Genomic DNA, 22,568 nt, shown 5'->3' on the forward strand with positions numbered 1-22,568 from the left:
TAGTTTCATCCGCACACGAATCTGATTTGTTTTGGAGAATAGGAAAAAAAAAACATGCAAAAACATGCAAAGTCATGACTCATGTGGATTATTATTATTATTATGTATATTATGTTTTCATTTTTAGATTTTTATTCGTATTTACCATGTTTTTATGAGCAACAACAAACTGAACATGGACAGCTTACTTTTATTTAATCATAAAAGGCATGTGATGACACTGGAGATGTCAGAGACCACGTGATGACGCAAAAGGGTTTTCGAACCAGTTTATTTATTCATTTTTGGAACGAACTGTTCGAAAGAACCGATTCGGCTCGGCCTTCACATCACTTCACTGCATCATTACCAGAGACTGACTGTATAAAAACAGATTACACGTCTTCACATTGAGGTAAACCCGACAGAGGAGCTGTAAAGGGGGTGTATATTTAGGCTACGTCAGCGCTGCCAGCGTGGAGCGGCATGACACCAGGAAGTAACACTATTCAATTGACTGCACAATATATCGAAGAGAGAGGGGACCTGAGCTGGATTTGTGTGCTTTTTGGATTTGCTTCCTTAAAATACACAGCACTCGACGACGCACGGGGGACACGCGTCGGGTCCTTGTGACGGGGTTTTTAAACATTGCACGGATAAGCCGAAATGAAGGTAATGTTAAATGCAGGACAGTGTATCATTCCCTGAAGGACTCGCTCATTTGATTAAAGTACGGGAAGCTTATTCACTGTCATTGCCATCATTTGTATCAAATATTTACTGTTAGTGCGTGGAGCTTGATACTCGCTGTCTTCTTTAAACGTGAAAGTGTGGCTGAATATTGAAGTGTTAATAGATGGTGGTCTGCAGACCACTTTCATGTGCAAGTGTGAGCCAAAAAAATCAATTGTGTTGCAAAATGAAGTGCTGTGTTAGAACAGGATGCGCATGAGGACATGCCATTAAATTGTTCCTTGTCTGGACAAGGTGGACATACCTGATGAGTGCTAGTGTATTGAAATGAGCCTTGTCATCCGACAGGTTTTCGTCTTTTAACACGCCCCACACATCCTGAATATCAGGAATTATTAGTGCAGAAGTGATAAAGCACGAATTAAGACGCGCTGCAGGCTCATTTTACACAAATTAGCACAGTTTACAAATAGACCAGTGTTTGTCTAGGCTGCAAATAGTGTTTGTGCTATTTATTTTGTGCTTAAATGTATAATTATCACAAAAAGACAGAGGCCTAAATGTTTCCTCCTCTCTCACAGTCAGCGAAGGTGCCCTACAGGTGAAATGTATGAGCCTGATGTGACAGCCATTGTCATCAAGTTTGCGAGTTCTCCAGTGTTTCAATGCAGTGTCCTTCAAACATAACCATATATATTTACTGTGTAATTGTAGATGATGGACCCTACACTTGCTGAGATGGGAAACCATCTCTCTGATGCCATGAAGATTTTGGAAAGTGGAAAACTGTGAGACTTCACCTTTCATATTGCGATATTTTCAGTAATTGCAATTAGAAATGGCAATGCTTAGCTATCTTTGTTATGTTGACAGTATGTCCAATAGTTTAGTTTCACATATAACTGACATTGTTGGGATGTATTCAGGGAATCTGAACAGGGCAAAGAAAGAAGAAAGTTGAGTTGGAAAGACTTTCCAGGACCCTTGCAAGGAGAGTGAGTGAGACTCCAGTACTGTAATCACACTGTTTCATTTCTTGCTCTGTAACTCTGCCCTGTTCATTTTAAGGCATTTTGTGGGTTTTTATAGTCCACACATATTAGCTATAAAACACTTGAAGGCCTTTCTTATCCCTTTTCCATATTTTTCTGACAGTGGACAGGATGTTGTCAGCATACTCCAGCTTGTCCAGAACCTGATGCATGGAGAAGATGAAAAGCAGGGTCATCGGTAGGTCACCGCATGCTCTGTTTGTCATCCTAAAGCCTAGAGATGAATCATATAAGAATTATGAACAAGTTTATTAGAAAAATATATTATTACTTTTATTCTACAAGGTCAAGGATGCATTAAATTGGTCAAAAGTGATGGTTAAGACGATGTAAGATTTCTATTTCAAGTTAATGCCGTTCTTTTGAACTTTCTGTTCATCAAAGAATCCTAAAGAAAAGTACCACAGATTCCTCAAAATCTGAATCTGTTTTCAACATTGATATATTTCTTAAGCATCAAATCGTCATATTAGAATGATTTCTGGAGGATCATGTGACACTGAAGACTGGAGTAATGATACTGAAATTCAGCTTTTCTTTAGTAAAATAAGATCTGTGTTATATATTATTTGTAGAACAAAATGGAAAGTTTCTTTGAGTAACGCCGTAAGCCTTATTTTACTGATTAACCAAACCTATGTTGAAGTATTCTTTAGGGTTGGTGTACACAAATTGACGTCAAGAGCGAACAGCTCCATTATATTGCACCCAGAGCATGTGTAAACCCCTCTGCGTGTGTCATAAAACTATGAACGTCTGTTCAGCAGGATGCAGTATGTCGGAGAGCAGGGACACATGGCTCTACTGGGACACAGTCTGGCTGCATATATTTCTGTCCTGGAACGAGAAAGATTGAGAAAACTGACCACACGCATCCTGTCGGATACCACTCTCTGGCTCTGCAGGCTTTTCAGGTATGCTCAAGCTCAGATGTGGTTTTGGGGGTTTCTCTTCTCCCTGTCATACACACACTTTAAGTGATTTAAAGCTATTTTTAGAGATGCGTGTAAAAGCATCAATAATAGGCTCCACCTTTGGTTCACCTCAGCAAATGTTATTGGCAGTGTCTTCACTTAAAAAGCTTAGCCGGCAAAACATTGATCTTTTCATTAGAACAATGACAGATTTAATGCTGAATAAGAGTGGACAAGGGGAATCTTTATCTCAGTCTGTGTGCATCTATTATATTAAATAGGTGCTTTTCCCATTTTATAAGATGATTTTTGAAGCAAATTACCATAAGTTTTAACTTTTTATTTATTTATTTTTATGGATGCACTGATTTTCCAGTTTTGGCTGATACCAATAAGCAAAAATTATTTTCATATAATGTCCGATAAATGGCCAATATTAAAACTCAATATTATAACAATATTATAGTGTTTTGTCAAAACAATATAAATAAAAAACTAAAAACTAATACCAATAATTTTAAAGGTTAATTTAAAGACATCATAACGGTTTGATGAACAGAATAAAAATGCATATCCAATTTGAGATATTTCAAAGTTAATTCTTTTTTTCGTAGATATGAGAATGGCTCTGCATATTATCATGAAGATGACTGTGAGGGGCTGGTGAAGATGTGTCGGCTAGCTATTAATACTCATTATGAGGACTACGCTACAGAGGGCTTTACAGTGCTCAGCTCTAAACCTCCTGTGATTTACCAAAGTGCTGCGTCCAGACCTGGCCTGGGACAGCATCTCTGCAGCCAGGTACAGTGTCACCTCCATGTCACACGTCACTGCAGGAAATGTGTGTGTTTATGTGAGGCTGATAATGCTTACTTTGATTGATTAGACAATTTTTTGTGTGTTTGTTTTTCAGCTGGGACTGCCTCTGTCAAGTCTTTGTATTGTGCCCTGTAACACCATGTTTGGCTCGCTGCACCAAATGGTAGGAAGTTGTCTCTTGGTAGATAGGTTTATAATTTATTTACGTTTTTAAAAGGGATTTTTCTTGGGCTTACCAAAAATGCATTTATTTGACCAATACACAGTAACATTTAAATGAACTATTTTAATATATTTTAAAATGTAATTGATTCCTATGATTCCAAATCTGAATTTTCAGCAGTTATTACTTTAGTCTTCAGTAGTGATGATCCTTTAGAAATCATTGTAATATATTGATTTGACAGTTTTTAAGGTAAATAGACAAAATTTGAATTTGGAAAGTGGTTTTAGCCTAAATAATTTATATTAAAAAGTTTTCGCATTTGTCTAGTATTCCATTTAATCATTTAGCAGACGCTTTTATCCAAAGCGACTTACAAATGAGAACAATAGAAGCAGTCAGGTCAACAAGAGAACAACAACAGAATACAAGTGCCATGACAAGTCTCAGTTAGTCTAGTATAGAACGCATAGCCAGTGTTTTTTTTTTTTCATATAAATGGAAAGACAAGAAAAGGAAAAGTGCTAGTATTAGTTGGTTAAGTGCTGTGGAAAAGATGGATGAGTCTTTAGGTTAATTTAGTATTTAGTATTAACCTTAAATTTAGTATTAACCTTAAATGTCTTCTATAGCATCTTGTTAATTGTATGACTTTTGTTATTTATTGAGTTTTCGCCATGAAGATAGCCTTGCTGCTGACATGATGGTGTTAAACAAATTTCATATATAAATAATATAATATATAAATAGGTTGCTGGGTTGCTGCTCAAACAATTGGTATCAAAGTTAAAAACAGTTGTGCTAATTAATATTTTTTTATGAATGCCGTGATCATTCTTTTCAGGATTCTTTTAAATAGAAATCATTTGTAACATTATAAATGTCTTTACTATTACTTTTGATCAGTTTAATGAGTCCTTGACCCCTCCCCTGATTTATATTAATACAAGTAAAAAATAAACGAGGAATTTGCCTTAGTGCAGATACAAAACACTACAGACAGTCAAATGTAACACATTAAATTGAAAGACAAATGAAATTGAAACTTTGGTCGAAAAGTGCAAGTAATGAGACAAGTGTTGAAATGGTGTGTTTTTCACTAACCTGTCTTTGCACAGGATGTTGCATTGCTTGACAAGCTCATCAGAGATGATCGTGAGTCCGGGAAGCTTCCATTGCTGTTGATCGCAAATGCTGGTCAGTCCGCTATTAGACCTTACTTATTCAAGCAGTATAGCTTTTGCAAGCATTTGTTGGTTGTCAGTTTTGCATGCAGTCATTAAAATTCCCTGAATCTCTCAGGAACGCCAGGTGCAGGTCACACAGACAAACTCAGTCGTCTGAAAGAGCTCTGCGTTCAGCACAACATGTGGCTCCATGTGGAGGGGTTGGTATTAACTGGTCCTGTTTTTGAAGTACCACTTTTACTTGATTTACTTTTTCATTTAAATAAACAGATTTGATGTTTATAGTTAATATTCACCATATAAATTGCTTTTCTGTGCTATTCTTTCAGGGTGAACTTGGCAACACTTGTTCTTGGTCAGGTTTCTTCTACTGTCACAGTATGTTTTTTGTTTTTTTTTAAGCACAAATATGCCCACATTTGTTTCCTTTTCTAAAACATGTGCTGTTATTTTCTTCCTCTCCCTATCAAGGCAGCCACCAAGTGTGATAGTATGACTTTAACTCCAGGGCCGTGGTTGGGCCTGCCGGCTGTGCCTGCTGTCACTCTTTACAGACATGAGGATCCGGCTCTGGTAAGATGGACTGTAATTTTAAACACCAATCATCATTTTAAAGCACGTCATATGGAAATGCAGTCAAAAGATACGACTGTACTGTGTGCAAAAACCTGATGCTAATTATCCTCCCTGCCGCTTGGGGGCAGTCTCTCGCAGCGGGTCTGACCTCTAGCCAGCCAGTGGAGAAGCTTCGGGCTTTGCCTCTCTGGCTGTCCCTTCAGTACCTTGGGCATGATGGGATTTTACAGAGGATTAAGCATGCCTCGCAGCTAGTGAGTACCCTGCCAACTTAATTTAGATAATAATCCGATGCACTGTACTTTAAACACAAGAATTAATCTGACCTTGTTGGGAATTGATCTGTTTCCCTGTAGAGTCAACAGCTGTTGGAGCATCTGAAGACACTGGCTTCAATAAAAACCTCGGTAGGTGAACTTGTCTTCATTCATTTAGCTGTGTGTTGGCCCAGAGTCTTTTAGTGTTGCATCACAATCGCCACAAAAAAAGAATGTGAATCAAAATGATTTTGAAGCTACTGCATATTAATGAATATTTCCTATGTCCTGAGTTGGTGTTGCTTCCTAGTTCACCCCAAAATGTCGTTACACATCCCAAGTTGCAAGTATAACATTCTTTCCTCCATCAAACACACACGTTTTGAGGAATTTCTCATTTTTCATACTTACATATAATGAAAATAAATGGGGACTGGAAAGTGATACTCCTTAAAAGTAGCATAAAAGTGGCCCACTTGATTTGGACCTATATTCCAAGCCATACGATAGTTTTGTGTGAGGTACAGATTGAAATATGACATTATTCATGTATCAGCTTCCCTCAGATGGCACCACAAAAAAATAATGTATGGTAGGAGTGTTAAATAAAGCAATAACTATTTAAATAGTTTTCACTAATTGACATTTGAAATAAAATATAAACATTAAAAGAAAACTTAAAAACTCGACAATGACCGAATTTACCTTTTTTGGTGCACTATACCTTTAAATCTCGATGACATCATCAGCACCTGGCATTTACAACCAGACAGTATCATCGGGTTAAGATACGTCAGCTGAAAATATTAACAAGTACTTTACTTTGCACTTTATCTGGCAGCTTCTTGAAATTTTGTTCTTTTCTATCTGTCAGTGGCCCACTTTGTCCTGTCACTCAGAGCATCTAGGCTAAAACCTTAAAAGCAAACACCTCTGTTCTGTGTCACCACCATTAGGATGTCCTTGACAGTGAGGTGTCTCTCATCGAGGCTTTGCGCATGGTAAAGAGCAGAGTGTTCGTCATATGTATGTTGTGTGAGCGTCAGCACTGTGTGCAGCTCTTATACTGTGAACATAGTGTGGTAGTGAGCGTGGGTGCCTTGGTTTCAGGATGTGGTGTCTCATTCCCGGGTCCCTCCCATCTCCGGGGGCTCGCTGCGGGACGTGCTGGGCTCTCTTATACTCTCTATTGTAGGTGGGACCAACCCTCTGCCTGCTTGATCCCACTCCACTCCTTCTCCCTTTCACTCGCGCTGTTCCTCCACCGTTCCCTCCCTCACCATGTCCACCCATAAGTGCTGGTGCTTAGTTTAAAGGCTTTTATTCGTGTAAAGGCCTGCCAGTGCTACAGGCATGTGCAAAAACATTTGAGAAATGTCACTTCACAGAGCTTGCTGACTCGTTGGGCATCAATGCTGGCCCTCGCTTTGGAGCAATGATGCAGCATCATGGGAATTGAGCAGAAATGATTAAAATGGCCCTCGTGAGAGATGGAGCAAAATTAAGCGGTGATGTTTTCGTGTGTAATACTAACACTTGTTTGTTCAAAATAAACGGCATTGCTATAACAGGAACCACAGTACAACATCTATTTAATGTTTTTAAGATATACAAAGAGGTAGAGACACTCTGTGATATTTATAAGGCTTCGTTTACTTAATTTATGTCGGTGGTGGTTAGACATTTGTTCATGAAAATGCCCAGTAGTCATGAAGGAAGCATTGTTTGATAATTATAATAATGGGCATTTTTTCCTGTAATTTAACGACGTAAGCTTTTCTTAGTGATAACGAAGCTTCCAGCATCAAATAGACATTCCAGCAGCACTAATGCTTGACTTAAGGTCATGTGCCACATTGTCCAGATCAGCGGTTCTCAATTCCAGTCATCCCGACCCCCTGCTCTGCACATTTGGCATGTCTCTCTTTTGTTAACACCTGATTCAGATAATCAGCTCGTTAGAAGTGAGCTTTTGACTGACCCATTGACATGGTCCCTACCCAGTGTTCATTGCTCCCTACTCCCTGAGCAGGGAATATCTGTTGAAGTTTACTTCACTTCTGAACATTCATTCACAGATTCTCAGTGGGATTCTCATATACCTCAGTGAATAAGTACAATTTAAACTAAAGTCTCGCACACTTCAATGGAACATATACGGTCGCTTCGAACTGGAATCATGGCGGAATATCCTGTGATGTCCATTTCGCAGGGAACTTACAGTACATTTGAATAAAACAAATTTCATAAGAGAGACGTACAAATGTGGAATTAAGGGCTGGAATTAAGAACTGCTGATCCAGATTGACCTGTCAAACCAGTTGAAAGCAAACAAAAAGCCTCATTGCATTACAACAGTTAAATACTAAACCAATTTTGCATTAACATGGTAGTGCCCGCAGCATGACATTAAGACCTCCTGCAGTGAATGCTTATGTGTAACTGGTGTTTTGAGAGCCTGTCCCCACTCTCTGTGTCTCTCTGATGTTTGTAGGTGGAGGATGAACTGAATTCTCCTGTGGTGGTGTTCAGGTTTTCACAAGACAGCAACACTCGTAAGTTTCCTTTTCTTGGTTGTATGTGTGTGTATGTAAACCATTCAAACATTTTGTGTAAATTGTTTTTTTGAAAATGCTTATTTAGCAAGGTTACATTGTCATCCAAGATGATTATGTCTTTCTTTTGTAGTTGACAATAAATAGTTTTTGAGGAAAACATTCCAGGATTTTTCTCCATATTACGGTCTTCAATGGTGGCCAATGGGTTGAACGTCCAAATTGCAGTTTAAGTGCAGCTTCAGAGGGCTCTACAACATCCAAGCCGAGGAATAATGGTCTTATCTAGCAAAAAAAAAAACTGGTCATTTTCAAAAAACAAAAAAAGGTTTATATGCTTTTTAACCACACATACACATCTTGCACTAGCTCGACCTCACGCATTACGTAATCATGTTGGAAATGACACGTGATTTAGGTTGAAGTACCAGCCCGGTGTTTACAAAGCGAAAATTCCTGGAAACAGTCACACGTTCTTTGCCAAAAAAAGGTAAAACAGCATATCACAGAGCTAGGGCAAGAAGTGTATTTGTGGTTGAAAAGTATCAAAATACATATATTTTTTTAAGAAAATGGTGGATTGATTAACTAGATAACCCTTATTTCTTTGCTGGGGTAGTGTGGAGCCCTTTGAAGCTGCATTGAATCAATTCTGACCTTCAACCAGCTGGCCCCCATTGGAGTCCACTATATAAGGAGAATTATATAACTTGCATTATAAGACTGATATAAGGTTAGGCTTGAGTTAAAAAATCTTGGTTTATGTTCTACTGAAGAAACAAAGTCACCTACATCTTGAATGCCCTGGGGTAAAGAAGATAAATATCAAATTTCCATTTTTGGGTGAACTATCCTTTTAAGAAAATAAATCTGGGCAACAAAGAGGCAAAACTTACTGACTGCTGCTTTAAAGTGGCAGTAAAGACATTTGTTACAAAAGATTGTGAATAAATGCTGTTCTTTTTTTTTAAACTTCTATCCATCAAAGATTTATGAAATAAGGATATCTGCAGAAATGTTATGCATGTATATACTAAGAGATCCTGACTATTCACAATTTTTTTTTTTAATTTTCAGCCTCAAGTGGTGGCTCAGTAAAAGGCAATGTTGCAGAGGAAAGAGATATCCTTGATGCCCTAAACAGATGGGTAAATGCTTCTCTTACTCGTGGTGTATTATGATAAATAAATAGGGTGAATTATGAGCATTTATAATAGAGTGCCGAGATCATTTCCATACAAATGAGTTACCGGACTGCTTTGATCTGATTTGACAGTTGGGCGAGCAGTTGGCGCAGCAGGTTCCCCTAAGTGGTGTGGATGTGGTTGAGCTGGAAGATGAGGGCACTTGTGTTCGCTTCAGCCCCCTCATGACCGCTGCGGGTAAGACATTTGGGGCAATGCTAACACCGTGTTCAGGCCTAAGCCATACTGACTTAAGAACTGGAGGCATACACGATAGAGCTAATTATATATTTAAGAAATTAGGGTTATGTGCAAGTTCTATACATTTTAGCACGCCTATATTAAATGGGTGCAAGGAAGAAATCAGAAGAAATTGGCCAGATAGATTTCTGACATTCTGTTTAAATATTTTCCCCAAATAAATATATAAATAAATAAAGAGAGAGAGGATTGAGGAAAAATAATTCCGCAAAAAAGGGCCTTGAGTAGACTATTCTCTATCCTTATGCAAAGATATAAAAGTATCATTGATTTTGCAGTATTGCAGTGGTGAGATACACTTGAAGTTAACATATCATACTCATAGGGTGTGTGTATATGTGTGTGTGTGTGTGTGTGTGTGTAGCTCTAGGCACTCAGGAGAACGACGTGGCTGCACTGGTGGAGAAGCTGGGAGAGATGATTCCGGTGCTGAGCTGCACCCTACGCTTCAGACAGGACTTCAAGGACGAGGTTCTACAACAAGCTTCACTCTCGTACATTGAGGACCAGAGCTGGCCTGGTCTTGGAGTTGTGAGGTGAGACTCTGGAGTCAAACCTGCATCATTTAAAGCAAATTTGACATTACATTCTGTATTGAAATTGAAAACGTGACCTATTCTGCCAGCTGAGCTAAAAGGATATAGTGACCCTGATACCCTCTGTTCCTCTCTCGCATTGTTGTAAGTTTCCACAGTGTTAAACAGGTTATTTTTGTTTGTCGTTTGTTTTTTAAAAGGTATGAGGCCAGAAGCACAGACCTGGATGAAGACAAGAGACAATACAGGGTGGAGAAGATCAACAGTGACTTGCTTAAGAAGCTGATGGAGCTGGATACTGACCTCTACTTCTCTGATGGTAAATTCCTGATGGTCTTATGATTGACAGTTGTAGAATTGGTGTAATTCACATGAACTCCGTGACCTCAAAACCTCTGTCTCGTGTGCAGGTCCGGAGTTTTGTGAGGAGAAAAACTGCATATTCATTGGTATGGCAACAGAAGACCTGGATGTGGCAGAGTTGGTGGAAACTATAGTATCTATCGGAAAAGACATTGAGGAAAGTGGAAAGGTTTGCACTGACTTTTGCTTTGGATGGGTGTTTAATAATGGAAGGAGAAAATGAAAATCTGAAACCTAAGGAGATGTAATGCATCTGTGTGTTTTTGTGGCTAGTTTTTTGAGAACATGACGGAGGTTGTGAGAAGAGGAATACAGGAAGCTGAGCAGCAACTTCAGAAAGCAAATGAAGAGAAACTTATGGAGGAGGTGAGTGAATATATCTTGGTGGACAGTAGGGTCCATAAATCTGAGATCACAAGATCTTATTCAAACCTGTAAAATACACGAAGAAACGTTAAGGCATAAAGTGGTCGAGAAATATTTAAAGGGGTCATGAACTGCCATTGTTTTTAGTTGTCTTTTTGTACTCTAAGGTACAGTTATTTTATCAAGATTTTTACATAGAAAAACAACATTTAGAAGTAATAGGCTATTTTCTTTCCTGTTATTAACTCTCTCCATCTGAATAGCCGTGGTGGATTGTATACGCGGACGTAAATAACCACTGCTATGATCCACGGTAAAATGAAGTGAACGAAGGACCAAGTTCTTACTGACGTGGTCTGGATCTTCATTAAAAATAAAGTTCATTCACTCTTTTCTAATGTTAGGTTCAGAAGGAAGGCATTAAATTACATTTAGCAGACGCTTTTATCCAAGCGACTTACAAATGAGGACAATGGAAGCAATCAAAAACAACAAAAGAGCAATAATATACAAGAGCTATAACAAGTCTCAGGTAGCTTTAACGCAGTACACATAGCAAGGGCTTTTAAATGATATAATAAATTAAAAGAAAACTGATAGAATAGTTAAAGAATAGAGAAAACGAGTGTTTGAGATCTTTTTTTTTTTTTTTGCAAAGCAAGGGTGGAGGTTGCATTGCAACTCTCTTTTTACACGGCGTGGCACTGCAAAGTGTCTTGTTGTCTTCGGAGCATCTTTATCGTTTTGTTTCTTCGTAGACCTACACATTCCCCTCTCAGTATTCACACTACATGTGCAAATCAGTGGGCGGGGCTAAACTGGCAGCAATGTAGAAGCAGGCGTTGATCTTCAGCAGAGGCGGGGTTTATCCACATTATTACATCATAGAGTAGAACATTCCACAAGCTGTCGCTTTGGCAGATTAGCTTCAATAAAAGCTGTTTTTAGACTAATGAGAGTGTTTTGAGTTCTGAAACTTACAGGATGTTTTTATAGTACAATGACCTCTTTTATGTCAACAGATCAAGGGAATTTTGGTTTCCACAGTTCATAACCCCCTGACCCCTTTTCTTTGACTTGATTTATTTTAATATGTGATATTTTGCATGTGACTCCATGCGATCATGATCAAGACAAACCAAATACTAAAACATTCTGAAATTAATTTTCAGTTTCAACAATGCTGGTTTCATCATTTTATTAAATAATTTTCTGATGAAATCATTACAAAATGTTTCTTTTCAGGGTGTGCTTCGACAGATCCCTCTGGTGGGCTCTGTGCTCAACTGGTTCTCCCCTGTTCAGGCCTCTGTCAAAGGAAGAACTTTCAACCTAGCTGAAGGTATAGATGTTTTAAAGTTTGTAATGCACAAAAATGTCCAATAAATATCAGTTTAATTGTAGTTTTCAGGTTTTTATAGCATCTATTCTACCTCCATAGGTTGTCTGGACAGCACCGAGCCGGTTTATTCTGTAAAAGCCCAGATGAATAAAGAAGCCTCCCTTGATTCCCCCAAGTCTGTCACCAAACAGTTTCCAGGTAACACTAAGATCATTGTGACCCTAATTATACCGAATTACTTTATGTCCACAAAATAATTAAATTGACAGAGCTCTCAGGGTTAATCAAACCATGTGATTCACAGGCCAAAAACTCTTCCGGCGGCACGGAGCGGGCTCAGACTCGGTCAGTGATACCAGCTCTGTCAGCCACCTCGAAGAATCATTCAGGGAAACGGCACACGTGCAGGCCATCGATGCCGAGGAGGCAGAGGTTCCTCAGGAGCATCACGTCCACATAGAGACGGAAACGGCTTTGTCAGACCAGCGTGTACCAGAGGGACAAGAGACCGAGAGTGTAGACGCCCTTAGATAAGACCACTCCTAAAGGGATGTCCCACAGGTTGGCTTTGTCTCACAGAGGAATCTGCGTCCGTGACCTTGATGCCTTGAGCAACCCACTCTTGAAATTAAGGAAAGAAGCAGCTTTAAATGCAAATAGCAAAACACTGGAATCTCATGGAAGTAATGTCTGAGTATACGTCCCTTTTTTTCCCTCGTAATCAGTTGCACATTTTTAAGGTTTCGGTTAATCATATATTATAGGATCTCTCCTCACAGTTCTTTGTGCATTGCCAGTATATCCTTCCATGATGGCTGACACAGCTGTTACGTTTTGGTGTTGCACGCTTATCTTTGTCATCTATAGGCCTGTCTGACAGGTTTTTTTGATCCATTTCCACACATTATTTACACAACGAAAGGGCTATTGTGGCCTTACCGTCATGTACATTAATGTAAAAATGTCTTGTTTGCCAAAAGCTGGTCTAGCTTTATGTACACTCCACTGGCAGACGCGTGAGAAGGAAGGTTGAGGCTTGAAGACTCATGCAGCTGTTTCTAATCAAACCATAGCCTTATTGCACTTTTATGTACAGAATGTCACACTTTAATCAGAACAGCAGAATATTTATTTATTCTATAAATAATTATCTTTAAGGACATTAGGCTATTTAGAATTAAGTAACATTTGCTAAAATAAGAGGAATAAATAATGATAAAATCAAATCAAACAGATATCCATCCAGCCCTTTAGGAAAGTTTACCAGAAGTGAAATGATTATCATATACTGTTGTCACTGTGAAGAATGTTTCAGAGATGTCTCTTTTGATGTGTATGAAGGCTAAATATAATGTACTGAAATGAAGATCCTTATTTGTTGTTTACACCAATGTTAACTGTTTTTAGCACATAAAAAAAGCTTGCTACTGGGGAAATTATGTAGTTTCTTTTAGCATATGAATATTGTGTGAATAATTAATGGAAAGTAAATTCACTACAGCTAGAACACGTCCATCCATATTTTTGGAGGGTATAAGGTGCTCTTTTCGTAACTGTGCTTCCTTACTGAATAATGTAATTGTTGATCTGCTCATCTTTTCAAAATGATTCGGTCTTAACTGGTGCAATAAAGCATTGTTTTTTCTTTTTCTTTGGGGGAGATAAGTGCTGACTTGAAATGTTGTGTCAAAAGTAAGAATAGAGTGGTTTTTATAATTACTATTTTATTTTACAATGAGCAGTTATGTAAATGACAATAAAGAAAATGGTACAAAAAAAAATAAAAATAAGAGCTTGGAGAGTTTTTCTTCTTTTTTTTCCCAAAACGCTGAACTTAATGTAAGCAGTTCGTTAAAACGGGTGCTTTATCACATCATTAAAATTATTTAAAAATAAGCTTAAAATACATTTTAAAAGCAAATTTAAACCATTCAAATTAAAAAAAAAAAAAAAAAAAAAAAGAGGTCAGCAAACGACCGGGTTCATCCATAATGCGGAAATGTAGTTTATTATACCGACGCCGCACGTTCTTTCAGAAACAAAAGCACTACATTTCCCAGAATCCCATTCGCTGTTGCTCCGCGAGGTCAGGGGAGTCGTCAGCACACACGAGGACTCATTTCGAGTGCTTAGTCAACTCCCTTTTCTCTCGCCCCTCGCTGAGAGACACCGGCTGTTTGATTTCTACCAAACGGGGGGAAGGCCACAGTCCACTAACAAAGTTTTCACGAAGCACGGGGTGACATTAACAGCGGCTAAGGCCGGGCACGAAAGCGATCTAGTCCGTGGCTTGAAAGCGTGTGTGTGGAGCGGAGCAGCAGATGGACGCAATGGAGGCGATAGACACTGCTCCTGATTCCTGGGATCAGGAGGACGATGGCGAGGCCCAGGTCGACGAGCAACTTTCCAACGATTTTTCTACCAGCCTAAACGTGGACGCCAAGCCTTTTGTCCCCAACGTGCATGCTGCGGAATTCATCCCGACTTTCGGCCAGAAGGGCTCCACGGAAACGGTGGAGTCAGCGGGTGAGTTCCCGGTTTTTAACGACAGTTAGCCGCATTAGCTGTTAGCCGCACACACGCTTGTTCGCGTGAGCTTAGCACGGATGCTAACGAACACCAGAGTTATCGTCAACGACTCGGAGCGGAAACGGGGCCAACGTGTAATTTGCGATTTAACAAGCTGAAAAACTTTCTTGACGTGAATAAGAAGTTTTCAATAACACCGTAACCGTTGCTCGTGCTAGAAAGTGATTTAGTTTAATGGAGACTTTGTGTGTAGGTGCTTGTAAAGCAATTTTAGACGAATAACAACATATAACTTGATGATATAGATTTACGTGTATTCGGTTTAATTGTTTGTTATTTATTTAACTTTGTTTAATTTTTATTAACACGTAAACTTGCACAAAGGGTGCTTGCGTTTGGTTTGCATAAAAATATCATCAAAACTGATAATCAGGGGACTGGAGTTTCACAAAAAAACATTTTTCCCCATGCTTGAATTCTTTGTTTGAGGGGCTCTTTTTGGCTGATTGTTTAAGGGTGGGTTTTATCCCTCGTGCTGTCTTCCTGCAGACGTGGTGTACCATTATGTGTTGTGCTGATATACTGTAACAATGGAAGACAGTTGTTGGTCTGATCCGCTTAAATCACGACTCTAGGAAACTGGACATGTTCAACATCATCTGTGCAAATACAGAAGCATTTACCACTGATACCAAGGCAGCTAAGTGTTTTCACTACAGCAAAGTTTCTAAACTCTTACCTGAAGCCTTTGTGTCTGCTGTTGTGTTTGAATACAATGTGTTTGTAAGGTACACATTGCAGGTCTTCTGAGAAAGATCAGTGTAGCGTGTAATGAAGGTAAACGTTGTGATCTGATCTGCTTATTAAACTTTTCCATGCTTAGTTAACTTACTATCTTTGGAGAGCAATTTATGGTACTCAGACTTTCTTATGTCAGACTATGATTTCTGTAAGTGATTGTGTTACAAAATAAAATGTCCTTTGGACAAAAAAAATGGAAGTGTTTTTGGTGATCCATTTAAACTATTTTTGTCTTGCAACAAGTGGACGATATGCCATTCAACAAACTCCTATTACACAGTGCAGATTGTTGTCTGTAAATGTGTCAATGTTGTCATGCAGTTTCCCTTTTAAGATGATTCATCTTATTAGTAACTAGACTGTCCTGTGTAATTACAGCTGTAAAAAGAAGCGTCTTCTATTCGTGCAGGTCCCGATGCAGACGCCAGTGTGGAAGTGTCAGAAGCTGAGGGTAAGTAAATGCTGAGACACACAACCACAGTTTGCTTCACATCCCTGTAATAATGATGACAAACATACAGATGAGTCTGTGGCTAGTAACTTGTGCTTGCTCGCTTTCCAGTTTCCAACGATCTAACACACGTCCTGTTCACACCGAGATGAATGTTTCATGTGAATAATTCAATGTGATAAGCATTTTACTTTGAATTAACATGTTAATGCTTCTGTTTAAATGGAACTTAACCAGAAAAAAAAAACTTTTCAACCGATACAAACCGTGCTCTGGTCATACGCTCAAGAGCTGTTGCCGTTACATAAAACCAAGACTTGGTGGCACTCATGAGCCAAGTATTTAACCAGATTGTGGTGTATTTAGGTAAAGTTTGATAAACACCAAAGTGAAGGGAAAAATTGTAATCTAAATGTCTGTTGGAAACAAATATTGGTACACAGTGAGAAACTGGTATAAAAAATTACCATATTTTCCAGACTATAAGTCACACTTTTTTTCATAGTTTGGCTGGTCCTGCGACTTATAGTCAGATGCCACTTATTTATCAAAATTAATTTGACATGAACCGAGAGAAATGAACCAAGAGAAAACATTACTGTCTACAGCCACGAGAGGGCGCTCTATGCTGCTCATTGCTCCTTTAGTCTACACTGAAAAACAGAGCGCCCCCTCGCGGCTGTAAAAATAAATAAATGCGACTTATAGTCCAGTGCGAGTTGTTTTTTTCCTCATCATGACATATTTTTGGACTGATGCGACTTATACTCGGGTGCAACTTATAGTCCGAAAAATACAGTAAGAGTTGCATAGCATGAACTGGAGTGTTCCTTACTGTCTACTTCAGTGCCACCAACTGTCAGAGAGTAAATGTGCATATTCATTCAGCCTGTTTGCCATTTCTAATGCATTAGATTGAATTTTCTTGTTGAACGTTCATGTTGGTGAGAACAGACCTTCACCTTGCTAACAGACACAAGAAGAGCTATTTTGTTTGTTGTTGTTTTTTTTTTTATTACTGTTTTCATGTCATCTTGATTTCTAAGTTTTGTTATGGTTCAAAATAGCTTTTAGGCACAATTATGTTGACACCAGACACAGCAGTATTAGTCAGAACGGAAACGACTGTTACTGCTCAAGATCAACAGTGATTGGATAAACAGTGTAAAGTGATCATGTTGACTTTGACATCAGCTCCGCCCATGGAGAACGGCGATGCAGAGATGGCATCAGATGACACCTGGGAGCAGAAAGGGAGTGAGCCCAGCCAGGCTGAGGCAGAGCCAGGAGGCAGCCCTGGAGGAGACGGGGGTCAGGCTGGAGAAGACTCGCCTCAAGAGGAAGGAATGGAGGAGGAGGAGGAAGTAGTGCCAACACCTAAAGTAGTCCCCACACAGCCAAATGCCCCCAAGAAGGAACATGTTAATGTAGTCTTCATTGGCCATGTCGGTTAGTGTTTGCATACTGCATTTACATGATGTATTCGATGCCAGTGTCCTGTTTAAACTCCTCAAGCGCTGTTTACTTTTGGGTTCATTTCCATTAAAAGATTTTTAATGTTAAGGCCAGATTGAGTTTTAGATTTAGATAGACTTTAAATAAATCAATATTTTTTTAGTTTATAGACTTTTCTATTGTTCACTTGCTTTGGATTCCTTAATATATCGCTGGCGTTATGCTGAGTTATAATATGTATCTTTGCAAGATCTCCATGCCATTTCTTGCATGGAGTAGTTTTGGTGTTCTAAATCTTTTTTTTTTTTTAGCTTCCATTTCAGTTTCTCAAAATAAGCTGTTCCAGTAACGTCAGAGTTTCATTCATCTCATTTTTTTTTGCACTTGGCTCTAATTTGCTTGGATTTGTTATATAACCGCTTAATTATTAATCAGTTACCCTCAAGGCATCTGTTCATACATATCTCAAGAGCATCATGGGGAACACTTTTAACATGTCTTTAGAGAACAGAATTTTACCGTTTTTATCTGTCCTGGCCTCACCCTGTCTCTTTCTTATCTCGCCTTCCTCCAGATGCTGGAAAGTCAACTATTGGAGGACAAATCATGTGAGTTGATTATTTTGCCGCAGAGTTTTAAACAGATGTTGGTTTTTCCGTCCCATGTTTCTTGATAGCCAATGTTGTGCCCCTCCTTCGCAGGTATTTAACAGGAATGGTGGATAAACGAACTCTGGAGAAGTACGAGAGGGAAGCCAAGGAGAAGAACAGGGAAACTTGGTAATTAGCTTAGTTAAGTTTATTTACCAGAACATCTGGTGGGCAGTCAAACCCATTCCCTCCATAAACAGCTGAAGCTCATAACACTGCAGTACTTTTTTTTTTTTTTTTTTTTTTTGCCTAAGGTGGAGCAGTTTTTCATAGTTAATGGTTTTCCTCAGGTACCTCTCTTGGGCCCTTGACACAAACCAGGAGGAAAGAGACAAAGGGAAGACTGTGGAAGTCGGACGTGCATACTTTGAGACCGAGAAAAAGCACTTTACCATTCTGGATGCACCAGGCCACAAAAGCTTTGTGCCCAACATGATTGGGGGTGCTTCTCAGGCTGATTTGGCAGTGCTGGTGAGTCATAGCATTGAATAGGCACTCAAAAAGAGCCGTGAGAAATATCCACTCATGCTACCTGCATGAACTCCATAGGAAAAAAATCTGCATGATCTCCATAGGAAAAAAGCCTCTCCACTGTTGAGCTGTGAGCAGATTCAATGTGTTAATGACACAGTAGAGGGCGCTATTTGTCTGTCTCAAAAGGCTTGACTTTCACTGGAAGCCCAGAAACTTACTGCCTGTTCATTCACTTCAGCCTCTCAATTCATTTCTTTATTTCTATCTGAAGGTAATCTCTGCAAGGAAAGGCGAGTTTGAAACGGGCTTTGAGAAAGGAGGCCAGACGCGGGAGCATGCCATGTTGGCCAAAACTGCTGGAGTCAAGCATTTGATTGTACTTATAAACAAAATGGATGACCCAACAGTGAACTGGAGTCTGGAGAGGTCAGGAGATGGACATTTATACACAGAGACTATTGTTACTGTATTTTATTTGGTTTTGTGAAAAAAATGGTATTGAGCGTTAATCCGTTTATCCTGTTTTCACATAGATACGAAGAATGTAAGGAGAAACTTGTTCCTTTTTTGAAGAAAGTCGGGTTCAACCCCAGGAAAGATGTTCATTTCATGCCATGTTCGGGACTTACTGGGGCCAATCTGAAGGAGCCAGCAGAGTACTGCCCTTGGTATACGTAAGTGCTGATTTGTGGTTATTCAGGTTTTGTTTGATTGCTTTTTGACAAGTGTATAAAAAAAAAAAATCACTGGCTTTCAACCTTTTTGACTCCCAAGCCATCCCTTCTAAGATTAAATATTGAAATATTCCTCTTGTGCTTCTGTAATAAGAATAAATAAGCTAAAAAATATGATTGTCAGTTTATGATTGTACTTTCTCCTATGTAATATTCAAATTTAGTTCTATTACCATAGGCTTTATGGTACTTACTGGGGACACCCTACAACTTGGCTGAGATGTCCTGATTGTCCAGGCCCCGGTTAAGAACCACTGCTTTAAATATCATAAAAGTACAGAAATAATGTGTCTCACTTTTGTGTATTATGGACAGAGGGTTACCATTCATTCCACATCTGGACAGTTTGCCAAACTTCAACCGATCAAGTGATGGACCAGTCAGGTTACCCATAGTAGACAAATATAAGGTCAGTTGAGGAGAAGGGAAAAAAATATATAAATGCCCCCTCCCCCGTTGTTATCTTGAACTGTATGAATACTTTTAACTTCATAATACATGACTTTGGTTCCTTTAGCCATTTTACTTTAAAAAAAAAAAAAAAAAATTAATAATTCTGATGTCCCTTCACATGGTTTTAAAAAAAATTGCTTCTGGTGTTTTTGCAGGATATGGGCACTGTGGTATTGGGAAAATTGGAGTCAGGATCAATCAGCAAAGCTCAGCAACTTGTTATGATGCCCAACAGGGTAAGATTATTGTAACGTAAGCCATTAAAACGTCAGGTTTTGTGGAAAGAATTGACTGGCAGATCTGTGCCTGTCTCATCTGTGTGCAGCACACTGTGGAGGTGCTGAGTTTGCTTTCTGACGATGTTGAAACCGATGATGCCAGTCCGGGAGAGAACTTGAAGTTGCGACTCAAAGGCATTGAAGAGGAGGAGATCTTGCCAGGTTTCATCCTCTGCACCGCTGAGAACCTTTGCCACACTGGGCGCACGTTTGATGCCCAGGTCAGTGAACTCCACTGTAATTAAAATAATGATCCAGCTTCGATACGAAGTTCAGGTCTATCGGTATGATTACTGCAGTACTTCATATTAATTGTGCTTTTGTTTCTGTCATCTCAGATAGTCATCATTGAACACAAGTCAATCATCTGCCCAGGTTACAATGCAGTTCTTCATATCCACACCTGCATTGAAGAAGTGCAAATTACGGTAATGGCTGCAAATATTGTTGTTTTTTACATTTAGTATTTGTGCAGAAATTCTCTTATGCGTGAATGTGGCCATAATGAATGGGTGCCCTCATTTAGAGTTAGTACTGTATCAAAGTGGTTTAAATGAGCCTGTGGCCCCTTTTACAGGCCTTAATCTGTCTGGTAGACAAAAAGACGGGGGACAAGAGCAAAACGCGACCCCGCTTTGTCAAACAGGACCAAGTGTGCATTGCTCGCCTAAGAACAGCTGGGACCATCTGCCTTGAGACCTTCAAAGATTTCCCTCAAATGGGACGCTTCACCTTACGTGATGAAGGTGAGGGGACATTATTGGCAAAAGCAGCTCTCTAACTTGTCGTTAACTTGGATTTTCAATTTAAATGTGTTTTGTGAATATGTCTTGTCTTTTAGGGAAAACCATTGCCATTGGAAAAGTATTGAAACTTGTTGCGGAGAAGGACTGAAAAGAACGATTGGTGGTTGTGAAACGACTGACCGAGGCGGAGGCAGATGCTGCTTCAGCCGCAGCACACTTCATAGCCCTCCTGTCCTTTCTCCTCTCCACCTCCCGAAGACCAGCTTAAAAAACTTCTCTTAAAGAAACCTGTTTTTAAGCAAATGAAAATGAAATCAAGTCCACATGTGTCAGCTTTCTCATATTGAGAGCTCAGCGATGCCATTGTTTTAGGTTCTCCCCCAATGACCTGTTCTTCATCAGTCTGCACATGTTAAACGGCAAGAGAAACTTTTTTTATTTTATTTTTTATCATTTTTCTTTTTGCTTCCATCAGAGAAATATAATGGCAGCAAATACAGTAAACGTATGTGGACCAAGATTTGCTTGTTAACAAAGTGATTTATGAGCAGTAATGTTTGAATGATTAACCAATGGAAACCAAAATGTTAATATCTTGGTTGTACATGTCTCCCATTGCTTATTCCCATTTTGGTTTCTGTTCACATAGCGTTCTTGCAAAGTGCATGAGCGTATTCACGTTATTAAAGCATCTTCTATGACAATAAAATATAAAACTGGGGAAAAAAAATAATTCTTGAATTCTTTTGTTCTATATGATGGTGTTTCTTCTTTAAAAAAAGTAAAGAAAAGAGAGAAATGTGATAGACATTTGTTTAAACCTGTATCTCTGTCCTGTTATACAGATGTCTTGGTAACCCCTTTTTTAAAAATGCTTTCTGTGTTGTTTCTATATTTCTCCTTTAACTTTGACTCTATTTCTATTTTTCATGTTTAGTCAAAGATAGAAATCCTAAGTATTATGCATTACTAATTCCTATATCACTGAATACATTGCATGTGCAAACTGCAACGATATTTTCAGTGTTGGCAGATGGTTTAAATCCCTTGTCCGGTAAATGATGTGTTCATTATGAACTATCTTTAGCCCTTTGCACAAACCGGTTGCAATGTGATCTTTGTATTTGTGGGTGCATTTGCTCAAATAGGGCAGTGTGGTCCAGCTCCAGATGTTCACACTGACACACCCACAGGGAGTGGCTTTCTCTGCACTGTATTTTGTGGGTAAGTACAGTAACTGGCACGCAGAAGTGGAACAAGAGCTTCTGTATAACCATTGATGGTCTCTGAGCTTTCAAAGTAAGTGTACTTCATTTTTTGATTTACAAAGATTTTTTTATATATATAAAATGATTGTGAATGGTTTTTCAATAAAAGCAATATTTTCAGTTTTGAATCCTCTATGGCTGAGTTTATATTGATAGTTTTACATTTCTATAGGTCAAGATGCATTCCAACATATCTGCTGTGAGGACGGAGACCAATGAAGCTGGTTCGTGTCCTGGAAAGACTTCCCACAAAGGAGTGAAATGTGGCTGGAGTCACTTTAAAAAGCCAGCGCTGGCCATCCTCATTGGGGGTCTTCTCTTTGGCACCGGCACTGCTCTGTCCTTGTTGTACTTCACCCAGGTGGGCAATGTGCCCTATTTAGTAGGACCTATATTCTTGTCGGTGGGGCTGATGTTCCTGGTCACTGGACTTGTCTGGGTGCCTGTCATCAAGCAGAAGATGGTCCATACAGCAA

The 22,568-nt window shown here is 39.1% G+C and overlaps 2 protein-coding genes across 6 annotated transcripts; both read left to right on the forward strand.

The window, feature by feature from the left end:
- The first annotated feature begins 253 nt into the window (after positions 1–253).
- LOC113081919 (pyridoxal-dependent decarboxylase domain-containing protein 1-like) lies at positions 254–14,033 on the forward strand. 5 transcript variants are annotated; one of them, XM_026253830.1, is made up of 24 exons: positions 254–394; positions 1,390–1,463; positions 1,602–1,670; positions 1,831–1,905; positions 2,492–2,641; positions 3,256–3,445; positions 3,558–3,626; positions 4,745–4,823; positions 4,929–5,013; positions 5,143–5,191; positions 5,285–5,386; positions 5,518–5,643; positions 5,746–5,796; positions 6,603–6,647; positions 8,141–8,201; positions 9,279–9,349; positions 9,478–9,583; positions 10,011–10,182; positions 10,383–10,501; positions 10,593–10,714; positions 10,819–10,911; positions 12,157–12,253; positions 12,353–12,451; positions 12,558–14,033. In XM_026253830.1, the coding sequence occupies exons 2-24, from the start codon at positions 1,390–1,392 to the stop codon at positions 12,785–12,787; spliced, it is 2,334 nt and encodes a 777-aa protein (XP_026109615.1). In that variant the 5' UTR covers positions 254–394; the 3' UTR covers positions 12,788–14,033. The 5 variants fall into 5 exon arrangements, with proteins under 5 accessions (XP_026109615.1, XP_026109614.1, XP_026109613.1 ...); XM_026253829.1 differs by lacking the exon at positions 254–394 and adding an exon at positions 403–654 and having other exon boundaries at positions 2,495–2,641; XM_026253828.1 differs by lacking the exon at positions 254–394 and adding an exon at positions 404–654.
- Positions 14,034–14,343: 310 nt separating this feature from the next.
- Positions 14,344–21,554, forward strand: LOC113081928 (eukaryotic peptide chain release factor GTP-binding subunit ERF3A-like). The gene is made up of 14 exons (XM_026253847.1): positions 14,344–14,779; positions 15,993–16,034; positions 17,229–17,483; positions 18,064–18,097; positions 18,191–18,268; positions 18,430–18,610; positions 18,885–19,039; positions 19,147–19,287; positions 19,663–19,756; positions 19,956–20,036; positions 20,126–20,299; positions 20,417–20,506; positions 20,656–20,824; positions 20,920–21,554. The coding sequence occupies exons 1-14, from the start codon at positions 14,575–14,577 to the stop codon at positions 20,970–20,972; spliced, it is 1,752 nt and encodes a 583-aa protein (XP_026109632.1). The 5' UTR covers positions 14,344–14,574; the 3' UTR covers positions 20,973–21,554.
- The last annotated feature ends 1,014 nt before the right edge of the window (positions 21,555–22,568 follow it).

The sequence above is a fragment of the Carassius auratus genome, unplaced genomic scaffold (assembly GCF_003368295.1).
Source record: "Carassius auratus strain Wakin unplaced genomic scaffold, ASM336829v1 scaf_tig00035347, whole genome shotgun sequence".
NCBI classification, from domain to species: domain Eukaryota; kingdom Metazoa; phylum Chordata; class Actinopteri; order Cypriniformes; family Cyprinidae; genus Carassius; species Carassius auratus.

What these genes read in the sequence shown, in the direction of transcription:
- LOC113081919 (XM_026253828.1), top strand. An exon ending in GACAGCATCTCTGCAGCCAG is followed by an intron (nt 3,446 to 3,557) that starts GTACAGTGTCAC and finishes TTTGTTTTTCAG; the next exon opens with CTGGGACTGCCTCTGTCAAG. An exon ending in TTGATGCCCTAAACAGATGG is followed by an intron (nt 9,350 to 9,477) that starts GTAAATGCTTCT and finishes CTGATTTGACAG; the next exon opens with TTGGGCGAGCAGTTGGCGCA.
- LOC113081928 (XM_026253847.1), top strand. Translation starts at nt 14,575, where the DNA reads ATGGACGCAATGGAGGCGATAGACACTGCTCCTGATTCCTGGGATCAG. An exon ending in GTGAACTGGAGTCTGGAGAG is followed by an intron (nt 19,040 to 19,146) that starts GTCAGGAGATGG and finishes GTTTTCACATAG; the next exon opens with ATACGAAGAATGTAAGGAGA. An exon ending in GAGTACTGCCCTTGGTATAC is followed by an intron (nt 19,288 to 19,662) that starts GTAAGTGCTGAT and finishes TATTATGGACAG; the next exon opens with AGGGTTACCATTCATTCCAC.